At 32.9% G+C, this 12,488-nt stretch overlaps 1 protein-coding gene across 1 annotated transcript; it reads left to right on the top strand.

Annotated features, from left to right (window-relative positions):
- Positions 1-8,645: 8,645 nt before the first annotated feature.
- Positions 8,646-11,970, top strand: LOC143915567 (uncharacterized). Its single transcript, XM_077436265.1, has 4 exons — positions 8,646-9,203; positions 10,521-10,674; positions 10,742-11,095; positions 11,176-11,970. Exons 1-4 carry the CDS (start codon positions 8,780-8,782, stop codon positions 11,294-11,296), a joined length of 1,053 nt encoding a protein of 350 aa, XP_077292391.1. The 5' UTR covers positions 8,646-8,779; the 3' UTR covers positions 11,297-11,970.
- Positions 11,971-12,488: the final 518 nt, after the last annotated feature.

The raw sequence follows: 12,488 nt of genomic DNA, 5'->3' as shown, positions 1-12,488 counted from the left end.
TCGTTTTTAGAGCGCATATTTTGAGTGCGCATTGTTTATTTATTATTAATAAGCAAATATCACGTTTCAATATGCCTTCTTCCAAGTATGTGTAAGACCATTTTAATGTATATTGAGCCACAGCGTAGATCACTGGAAGAGATTTGTATACCGGTGGATAGGTCGTGGGTTTAAGTCCCGGCCAAATAAGCTGCTGGCAAGATCTTGGTGGTTATTAACCACTTAATCGCCACGCGTTTGTAGAAACCGATTTGATTATTTTATTACATGTGTTTATTTCCTAACGCATGCGCGCTTTATGTGTTCATGCGTGTTGTTGTTTATTTTGTACTTGGTTATGTACAGTGATGTGCGGCTGCGGTTTTTTTTATTAGAACAGTGATGTGCGGCTGTTCTTGTGCGATATTCATGAACAACCATCTCTATTGAAAGGGTATTTAGACTGTATTTGTTGGGGGGGGGGGGGGGTGCCTCATGTAGAGGGCTTTATTGGTTGACTTCATTGACCTCTAAAGTGGGCTTATATATATATATGCACATTATTAAGTAAAAAATAAATGCGAAATCGGAGTCGGAGTCACTCGATTTTTAACGACGTGGACTCCACAGTCACAGTTACTGTCGTTCTTAATATTGTAGTAGTTGAAACAAATATCATAAACATTATATACATCAGTTGTTTTCAGGGTTCCATGACAATTGAACACATGACAAAAGAACATGAGTATTTTATATTATTATATATTATATAATATTATTATTTTGTATTTATGTTAATGTAGCGTAGACGTGTAGAAGGGTTTCTGATAACGGATTGAAAGACATAGTGGTGTACATATTTTACTGTTGTTTCGTCGGCGATCCAGCTCCGAATGAAGCACGGAACAAAACCGCCAAATATTTATACACAGCGTGTACTCTCAACACAGAGAGGTCATTGGTTGATAGGTCGCGAGATCTTATTGGCTGTTGTATACAGCTTGCTCATACGTCGAGGCTTTTTTGGCGCGAATGCGCAGTTAGGCGATTGAAGATTGCAAACTGGCAGTCCATAATCTCTACGTAAAATTATGACAGTTTATTTGTATTATATACTATTTCAAACTTTTTGCGGGTTGTTTCAGTTATCTATAAGTTCACTTGCCACTATATTCTACGGTCGTGCTTTCAATAGTCGCGTGTTCAATTGTCTGGTCACCGTTTTCAGAGTGTGGATTTGTAGTAAAAGAAAACACGTAAAAAACTGCATTAATAAAATATATGTCTAGTGTATCCGCACTTTTCCATGGGTAAATTATGAACAGCTGCCGAAGAGTTGATTCCGTAAACGTAAACGGGAACATAAGTTACGTGTCCCACATACGGTGTAACAAAGTATATAATCGATGCTACGGTTTTCCAAGGTAATTCCCTTCGTCTGTGTACCAAAACTTTGACGAATCCCCTGAAGAAATCTTTTTCTTGGTGTAGAATTAGTGACAATCCCGTATACGGGCCAAAAGTTGAGCTTTTGACGGGGATAAAATCCTTCCTGAAAATTCAATCAAATTGTATTCAATCATAATTTTCGCAGTACATTACATAAATATGTATGTTAAGATTGTGTGATTTTATATCAGAGAAATGTTATAATAACAGAAGTGCCTTTACGAATAAATAAATTGTGTCAATAATACGCGGTACGTCTCCATAACTACGCTATAAGGCACGGAATATAATCAGGGTCATCACATATTCACTATAAAAAATAAAGTTTTATTTTGATATAGATTAATTTACAATTTGAGTATATGGTGGTGTTGGGCGTTGGTGGCCAATCCGTTTCTTTTCTCAGTTGGCGGATTATTTTTATCTACTTTTTTGTATTTGTCTGTCCCTGGGAAGTCTTAAATTAACGTGTAATGTATAGTTTCAACAAAAATATGTATAATATAAAATTAACGATGTTAATATTAATTAAACTTAAATAATTGGTTATTAATATAATTGAATATTCGGCGCCACCAAGAGATATATTTTTACATTTATTTAAAAATAATTTTTACATTTATCTGGTGCCACCCCTGAAATTTTATGTAGAATGCGGGCGATCACCATGACACTTTTAAAAACTGTCAAACTACGATTTTAATTGAATAACATGTTACTTACATGATCAATTTACTTATAAAAATGTATCCCATGTTGTTTATTGTGTGTTTTTGAATGCATTGTGCAATTTTTAACGATGCACTTGCCCATCTTGTGAGTAACATAAACAAACAGAGAAATTTTTATCGGACATGCGTCGCGCACCAAGCATCAAATATGACTGACGCCAAAATTATTTGAAATGGTCTGTGGACATTCCTCACTTGACAACAATATGACGCCTAAAGCCACTTCTATTATTATAACATTTTTCTGTTTTATATACCCTTGGACATTTCCGTTGAATGTGCAACAATATCCATGACCGGTTCGTGACTTTTCAAATATTTTTTCGCATGGGATATCTTCACCGTGCCATCGACAATGTACTAAGGTTTCATTGCAAGGCATCGTTAGTCTTTTGAGCATGTTTCTAATCTGAAAATCGATTAAGATGAAAGAAAATGTGAAATTTGAAAAATTTAGTGCGACTATGGGACATTTCTATAAGACAATTGATGCCAATTCTACAACCACGGTAAAATTTCACGTGTTATATAATAATTACATGCATATAGATAAACCTTTGAGGTACAGATATAGCTGTATAGTGTGTGGGAATCTAGCCGTAGGGAGTCGACCGGGTTTGCAGAGAACGACACCATCCGAATCGGCCAGAGTGCACGTTTACAAAATGTACTAATGTCTCATGATATCTAAGGTTAAAGCCAATTTAAAAAAATGTAGTAACACTCAGTTAAATGCAACTTCAGTTACATGCAATAATATGTACATATGTATCACGGCCTTCACAAGGGAGGATATGGGAGCGCTAGCCCCCCTTAAATTAAAAAAAAATCTCATATTTTTTAAACAAATACAAATTTCAAATTTGAAGGTTTTAAAAAAATACATAAATAGTCTTGCGTAGGGGTGGGTTCAAGATCCAAATGAAAGACCAAAGTCGCTTCACAGCATTTATTCAACGATTCGGGAGGTCCACACATAACCACCGCTCACTCCAGAAGAATGCTCACTACTGTGTGTACCTCCTTATAAAGGACAAGTTGCTCAGCATAGCCTCCTCGATCCGTTGCCGTGTCTATTGTCTAGGCACGTATGTTTACCCGCACTCTCCCCGTTCTGTAAGAACCCCAGCGTGTCCTCGGGCACTCACTGATTCCCTTTAGACTAATCCGGGGTCTCTATTGTTCACCCACGAATGCACTTAAACAATATATACTCTCTCCCATGTTCCCACGTTACAATATTTAAAATTATGAAAACGTAAAATTGTTTGTTTTGAAAACGAAAACAGCATTTTGGGGGCGAAAGGTGTAGTTTAATGCACAATATTTAATATGACGGTCGAGAAAGAAGTAAAGTGGTAGCCACCAACAAAGTCCAATCGGTCCCAAATCGGTACCATGTGGTGCTCACTGTACATGTTATATTTTTATTTGTATTTATTATTTTTTGTCTCACTTTACTGCTTTCTTGTTTATATATTATTCTGTATATGTGCCAATCTAAATAAATAAATAAAAACTTTCAAGATGGGGACCCAAACTCAACCATGTCGTAGAGCTCTTACAACATGATTAATTAGGTCCAAGAAAGACATAAAAATAACGAAAAATCGTTTATTCTATTCAACTTGATATTATAGTCGGATGAATTTAGTGAATATTTTTTTCTTTTAAATGTAAATAACGTTAAAAAACGTATAAAATGTTTACATATATCTATTGTGAAGAAATGTTTTTTTTATAGGTTCATATGCTGAAGAACGTGTAGTATTAGAATGTAAATCCTATTATGTTATTTATGTAATTTTAGTTGAACACGCATATTACGTTTGGTAAATCTCAAAATGTACGTAAAAGCCAAACGCGAGCAAGCAGTTTTATTGAAGCAATAAATTTCACTATGCTGTCATTGCAATAGAAAGACTTCAGAGCTGAACGGATGAAATCTATTTTTGAATTTACGATTTTCATCTGAAAAAATAAAAAAAAAGCCTGCGAAGGGCGAGTGATTTACTAGTCATGGAAACGTTAAATCAGATCCGCTCGTAAGATTAGTTATGAATATGAAAAACCAAAAATATACCGATATATCGTTATGATCCAATATCACGTGCAGTCTCTCCAAATCTTTCCCGATAGTCGTGGCGTGCTCTAAATTCATGAATTTATTTATGAGTATCGGTATTGCAGCCCTCACATGTGACGGCTCAATACCGTTCGTGTAGCTTCTGGAAATTCGCAATTGTTAATATCGACCGTAAAATATTATAATCGGCATCATAGAATAACAAAAAAGCACTTGCATTTCACTGAGAAATTTTTCCATTTCGTATTCATGTATGGAAGTATCGCAAATGGTAACGGCCGGAAAGCCAGCTATAGAAGAGGGTGTTTCCGAAGAACGGATAGTCACCCTTAAAGGTTGCTCTTGATAGCGATGAGTCAATAAAATTGATAGCCAACATACGACACCCCCTCCAATTACTATGACACAAAACCACAAACATCTAAAATGATAATGAATTTAAATTTACAAAGTTACGTACATATTACGTTACATACATTTTGAAATGACGTTCGATTATGTTCACCTGAATTTGACGTGATTTTTGTCTTTCAAGTAGCTCAATCCGTGCATGGAAGTATTCTCCAAAAACCCTTCATAGTGGTCGTTGACTAAATTTCCTAAATATTCTGTAGTGTGTTTTATTTTCGCTTTTATACTAGGAGGGTGTAGCGTATTTTTGAAAGGTAGTTCTTGAGTAGTCTGCATGTTGACGGAATTATGAAAACTGAATGCGATTCCAATCCAGCGAATGTGCATTATTAATCGGTTTCAGAGCTGACTATATTGTTGTATAAATGGCTTTAAATTATTTATGAAGTTGAAACACGCTCGTAGTGATTTTCCACGATAGTTTATATGTAGACCATCTGCCTACGAATAACAAATAGAGCAACGGTTGATAGCCTATTTAAAATTTTTTGTCCCAATATCACATTTTTGGCTTTAGATCGTCGACTTTAAAAAGTTTTCAGTTAAAAATAATACATATTAAATAATATATATAAATAATATATATATATATATATATATATATATATATAAATACTAGCTGAACCCCGGAATACGTTGCAATGTTATAATAACGCATGCAATTCCCATTCCCGTTCCCGTTCCCGTTCCCGTTCCCGTTCCCGTTCCCGTTCCCGTTCCCGTTCCCGTTCCCGTTTCCGTTTCCGTTCCCGTTCTCGTTCCCGTTCCCATTTGTCGGAAAAACGCAGGTAGCGAACACATTTGAAATTATTGCGTTGCAATGACACTCATTCCCGTTTTTCCCGTTTCCATTCCCGATTTTTCCCGTTTTTTTTCACAGTAATCTTCCCGGACATGCACACAACAAATCCTGAAAGTTTCATCGTAATCGGTTCAGTGGTTTAGCAGCCTATTCGAGACACACACACAAACTTTCATTTTTATATACATATATATAGATAAAAAGATAAAATGTATTATGAACATTTATAAGAACTGTAAATAGGTTTTTGAGCTTTTTTTCCTATTATGCTGTATACATTAACATTTAAATAGGACATTGTTTTAAATACTAACAAGTAAAACAATGTGTAATATAGATAACTGGTGTTGTGCCCGTTGATTTCAACGAGTAGTTTCGGAAAGGAATTGATATACGAATTAAAAGAAAGCTATATGTTATATATAAATATAATGTAAGGTAATTTATAGGCGCGCACGCGCACGTAATATTAATTGTAATAAAAAGTGCGCGCATTATACGATCACCAATCGAACCCGTTCGAAATCATGATTGAATGTGTATGTGTGTGTGTGTGTGTGTGTGTGTATGTGTCACCCGTCGCTCGTCCTGACGTCACAAATGTCTGTCGTCGCTCGGCCTGACGTCACATGACGCTCTACCCCCCGCTTCCCCGCAATCAAGCTTCCCCACGTCTCCTCGACTACTTGACTTTGATCGGATTTGTGTCTACGGTCTGGCACATACTCACATATTGTGTTGTAAGTCGAGAATATTCTCGGAGAATGAGAATATTTCGAGAATATTATCCGAAAGATTAATAGCCGACAATTTTCTTTTTTCTTAGTTATAAAACATCTCTAGATAGTTTATTAGCTTTTTAGATGATTCTAGGATATTTTTAGAACCTAATAGGAGTAATAGGACTTTCTAGAATGTCTGAGAGCATTTTGAATGACATTTTTTCATTCTGACGACACTGAGACCCTACCACCATGAACATTTTCCGCGATTTTCTCACAGGAATGCAATACTTATTAACTCTGGAAGCAATAAATTATACATATTTTTATTGCTTTGAATTTACATATATATATTCCAATGAAATTGTTCCAACTTACTGATTTAATCATTCTTTTAAACTTAACATACAAGATCGTAAAAAAATATTTTATTCATTTCCTCCCTTATCTTTAACGTTCACACGAATTTATCAATTTACTTTCAAAGTTTTCGATGAGATTTTTGTGATTTTGTATGAGTTTGTATTTTTGTAACACAGATTTTGTATGACTTTGGGTATTTTAATTGTTATTTTACATCAGTGCGTACTTTTAAAACACATAACATAATATGAAATCGTAAATTTATTATGTTAAGAAACGATAAAAATTGGTAAATAAACAATGCGAGTTATCATTAAGAGGGCTGTACACCTGAAACCTTAATTATGTTACCGTTCCTTTCTTCGATATATATATTGAGTGTATGTATATATTGAGTGAATGCGACAGTTGCGCTTCGACCAGATAAAACGTATTTTAAATTGACAAAATCGAGGTTTCGTATTCTCCTATTTTCTCCTCCAAAACTGTACCAATTTTTAAAAAAATTTCATCATCGGTATGAGAAAGATACTTTCTGTGCATCTATCGGCGTATTTTTTTTTAAATCGACCGTTAAATAAGCACGCTGGACTTATTTCGTGGGTGTAAAAAAGAGGCGATTTTATAGATGTTTGGCGGCTCCTAGCTCCTAAAAAAAATAATTAATCAAAAAAATAAAACGATAGATGCACCCCAATGGTGGATATCCATAGCATATTAAAAAATAATTTCTCTAGTGCCATAATTGAGGAAGGGAGAAGTATAGTACGTTTGTATGGTCAAGGCGCTGCTGTCCAGCCCTCTTAACACTAAAATGTCAGTTGGGTTTTTTTTGCTTCCAGGTCTATAAATAAGTTACTTCAAGTTTTTCTCCGAAATCGTTAAATCTTTTAACACAAACTACATAATAGACGTAACATTTCTGTTGTGTTTCGCCAACTGCTCAAAAGTCACATTTGCTCACTCTCTCTCTCTGTACATATGAAATGCAAAATGTTAAAAGTTATTATTAAATTAGGTTTTTTGCATTAGTTAATTAATTTTATTCGTGTATTCCCACATCTTACCTTTCACATGAATTTATCCATTTTTTGAAATTGCAACGGAATAGTATAAAAGCCCTCCAGATGCTCTAAAAAAGAATATTCTTGAAAATTCTCGGTTTGGAGAATATTCTTCAAATGATTATTACCGAGAATTTTGCAACACTAGATGTATGTACATATGTAGAAATATGAAAATGAAATACAGCATCAATATTAAAAAAAAGTTTTTTAAACACATACCTCTTCTATAATTTGTTTATAAAATAATTATTTTGAATAAAAATACAAATAATTTTATTGTACTACCGCCATCTATGTTTAAAACTTAAAACTGGATAAACTTCACCCACTTTTCAGAAATTCAAATATAAAACGCGCCTTACACAATATTTTTGCACCATCGTAATGGCGGAGGATCAATTTACTTATATTGATGACCAAAATGAGCAATATGGCAAAGTATGAAAGCGATCGGATAAGAGGCAAATTTTTTCCTGAATTGTAATCGTATGTAAGTATGTAAAAAGACAGACGTTTTATTTTTTTTCATGTTTATTTAATTAATTTTTTTTTGGAATGGCAGGATAGTTGATTTAGAGTTTGTTGTTTGTAAAGGAAAAAAAACACAGCAAAACAAGAATAATTAAAACACAAAATAATAGAAGGAAAAAAAGATGAGAGACGACAAATAAAATCCCATTATCTTTTAGGAATGTATAAAGATTATTTTCGAAACTGTCGAAGATATTAGAAGTTGCTTTAGTGTTATTTTTTTATTACATTTGTAAACGAATGTGCATTATATTTATATTACTCATTAAAAATAATTGAAAATCGCTTTTCTATGTAGTATTTGCGTTCCATAAAAAAACAAAAGAATTTGTAAATATTATTACATTTAAGTGTTTTATAAACGTTAGTAGCTAATAATAAACATACACACACATGTAGTTTTGTTTGATTCCGATTGAAAACTATTCTCAAGTGTAGAAACTAACCTGTGGTAAAACAGCGACCGACGATTTCGTTTGTTGTTTTGGGATAATGCCAAAATCATTTCGACATAATATTTTAGCCAGTTGAATTGGCAAAAAACAGATCACGCTTTCAGTGGTTATTGCGATACTAACCTATCGGTGTCGAGTGATAAATTGTATTATTCCATCGATATAGTATTTATAATCGTTTGAATGGATAAACTAAAATTACGAAGCGGTACAAATATATACAACGACAGTGATTATTATAATGCCGTTCATTGGAATTATCGCGAATTTACGGAATTTCCCGTCAAACTTTTGCGCGAGTGTAATCCAGTGACGGATTTGTACTTGAAGGAAAACAGAATCGAAAAATTACCGAGGGATATTGCATGCGTATTTTTCGTCGGAAAATTGTATCTGGATGGTAACAATATCAGAGCATTTCCCGTGGAAATGTGTCGACTTCCTTATCTCACACATTTGGACATGAGTGGAAATCTTTTGATTACAATTCCTGAAGAAATATGCCAGTTGACAAATTTACAAACTCTCATTTTGGACGATAATCAGCTGAGATGGTTACCAATTAGTTTGCAAAACATGACCAATTTGAAAGAGTTGAGCGTCAATGGTAAGTGCTTAATACATGTTGTGTAATTTTATAATAAATATCAGGGCTGTTAAATCAAAATTGTGGAATCTTAAAATTTTATTTATTTTTTACTTCATGCTCAATGTAAATATTGAATTATTAATTAACGTGTAGGGATCATTTTTCGGATGAGGGTGACTCACTAATATCCATTGTTTCTGTATTTGTCTTTTTCTCATTTTTGGTCAAATTGAAAAGAGGACTGTTATTTGACGGGCTGAAAACCAGACTGGTATAAGTGACAATTTTAAAAACATCTGGTTTAAGTGTAAAAAATAGCATTTTTTTTTAAATGTCACTTGTACCAGTCTGGTTTTCAGTCCGTTATTTGACAGTTTGCACATTTCATTAGTTTTATGAATGTAACCAAAAAGTTTAATTTTAAGTTAATGATTTACATCAATTCACAATATATACATGGAACATTCTGTTTTGATTTTTAAATGCTTTTTATTATTGCTATATTGTGTTCACAATGCATCTTATACATGTGTATATTAATACCTACTGATCTACTGATCATTTTCTATTTTACAATTTTATTTTATTTTGTAAGTAATTAAAGTATTATATTATTCTAATGTTAATGTATAGTATAATAGGAAATACAGCACAGAAACCTATTTACAATTCTTACAAATGCCATAATATATCTTATATAATACATAATATTAACTAAAGACTCTCCAAAGTCGACGGTCTATAGCAGATGAACATTCTGTTTAAGTACCCAATAGATATTTTAAATTAATCCCATTTGTCACATTGATATGTGAAATTGAGACTGTATTTGGAAATTAAATTAAAAGTATAGAACAAAAGTGAGAAAAATATCAATTTGATATTTTCAAATTTATAAATCAAAGTCGCTTTTTTAACGATCTCTTGGGTCCTTAAGCAGGATGCCCAAGAGATATCTAAAATTAATCCCATTTGTCACATTGATATGTGAAATTACGACTGTGTTTGGAAATGAAATTAAAAGTATAGAACAAAAGTGACAAAAAAATCAATTTGATATTTTAAAATTTATAAATCAAAGTCGCTTTTTAACGATTCCACAGCCCTTATAAATATTGAAGGATAAAACAGATATTTACTTGAAAATAGTTCTGGAAAATTTTCATAGATGTCAGTGTATGCAAAATATTATTAATATACCTAGTATTATTGGTGGGAAATTTGTATGAAAATTACAAATATGTAAATCTGTGGATTTGAAAGCGGTTTAATATTTATTGCTTATATTATATATATATATATATTTAAAAAAATAAATTATTGATTACATTTCAGACAATTCGTTGTATTGGTTCCCACAGAAGATTGGCTCAAATTATTATTCCAGTAGCGTTCGTTTCTGGAGAAATAGGACATTGCATCACGTTCCTTTTGCACTATGGCTGCACGTACTCAACGATTCCCAACTTCCAGTGGCTGAAAAATTATGGTGAGCATTCGCTAAATTATAACAATGTACATTTTAGCAAAAGAATAAACTGAAATTCCTATTCCAGTCGTTTGGACGATCTCGAGTGGAGCTCTTATGCGGGGGAGTCTCTGAAAAATACCGTTAGAATTGGTAGATCGCAAATGGAATTAGTGATTCCTCAGCAATTTCATCAAATTGAGCAATGTGCGAGTGGCTCTCCAGCATCTTTATTGGAATTATGTTTGAGAAGATGCTATATAATTTACTATAGAGTACTAAAAGCGGACGCGCCAAGGCACGAAGACGAGAATAACAACGAAATCGATAAAATGCCAAATTGGATAAGCCGAACGATGCAGTTTGGACCGACTGCATTTTGCGACGTGTCCCATTGCAATTGTCCATTGTTTGGATATGCAGTTTTAGCCGTGTGCGTCAGGTAAAAAAAAATGTTTAATTTTTTTTTATATGATTATGAGAAATTTCTATATAATAAAATGGTCTTTAATCAAATTACAGAGATGTGGATAATGAAAGTGGAAGGATATTGGCAACGGCTTTCTTCTGTTCGAAAAGTTGCTGCGAGTTTTGGAAGCGGGTTTACAATACGGAACCACTCGAATGGACGTTGACCCGATAATAAATTGATTTTGTTTAAAAAGCACGGTTTTTCATTGACGAAAAGTTAAAGTAGGAGCTTTGTCCGCGTTTTTATTTAAATTCATTTTAAAAGTTCAACAAAAACAGGAAGGAGATCAAATACGGCTAGCGGTGACACGCATAGATGATTGATCGATTGACTTACCGCTTTTCGGGTGATTAATGAATAATGTGAAGCGTAAATAGAGGGATGTAAAATGAAAGATAGAAAGCTAATTTTTACATTTTAAAAAATTGATTAAGGAAACGTCATGTTTTTCCACGCTTTAAAGACAGCTTTGAATAATTAATCACAACAATTCGATAGCCTATAGAGAAATTGATGGTGTATTTCTATACAAAAATCACAGATGTTGCCGTTAAGCAAAATAAAAAGCCAATATTCATTATAATGATATAATAATAAAATTGCCATACGAAGACTGAGAGTGCAACTTTGCATGGAAAATTAGCATAAGAAAATTGGAATCGCTTTCATAAATTAAAAATTCAATTTTGAAACAATGATGTAGTGTAGTAATTAAGCGTTATTAAATCTAATATATAAATTCGAAAGAGCCTTTAAATGTACATATGTAAGTATGCATATATGTATTTTGGTTGGGAATTTCGGAAAGAAGTCAAAATTTCTATGACGACGATTCAAATAAATTTAATAAAAAAACAAATTAATATTTACTATTAGATTCGCCATGTTTACGCTGTTTATATAACAAATACTGAGCGAAGCTGGGTAAAACAACTAGTGTATAATATTTTATTTATTTATTTATACTTTGGGAAAGGCTGCATAGACGATGGATCCAATTATATAATATATTATTCCATTTTCCTTGAGCAACATATTGTATATGAGGTATTAAAATTGTACATATGTACATATGTATACAATGTATAAATTTTATAGATGATTTTTGAAATCATATTCAAATAGTGGGTAGGATGGTTTTTGCCAATTTGACGATGAACTGTTTCAACAGTGAAAAAAACGGTAAATGATCTTTTCTCCTACCGGTATACCGGTATTTACCGGAAATGAAAAAGTGGATTAGATAAATGTATGTGGTTACTATTTCTAAAAATTCACAACGCGTCATTTGCATCGATTTTTCATTTTGATTTGATTTTTAAATGCTTTTTATTATTACGAAATTATGTTCACAATACATCTT

The sequence above is a fragment of the Arctopsyche grandis genome, chromosome 8 (assembly GCF_051622035.1).
Source record: "Arctopsyche grandis isolate Sample6627 chromosome 8, ASM5162203v2, whole genome shotgun sequence".
NCBI classification, from domain to species: Eukaryota; Metazoa; Arthropoda; class Insecta; order Trichoptera; family Hydropsychidae; genus Arctopsyche; species Arctopsyche grandis.
This window is presented reverse-complemented; position numbering and strand designations above follow the sequence as displayed.

Bases quoted from the DNA above. Each gene is read 5' to 3' on its own strand.
- LOC143915567 (XM_077436265.1), top strand. From the start codon at position 8,780: ATGGATAAACTAAAATTACGAAGCGGTACAAATATATACAACGACAGT. The intron at 10,675-10,741 runs GTGAGCATTCGC...TTCCTATTCCAG, and splicing joins CCAGTGGCTGAAAAATTATG to TCGTTTGGACGATCTCGAGT. The intron at 11,096-11,175 runs GTAAAAAAAAAT...ATCAAATTACAG, and splicing joins GTTTTAGCCGTGTGCGTCAG to AGATGTGGATAATGAAAGTG.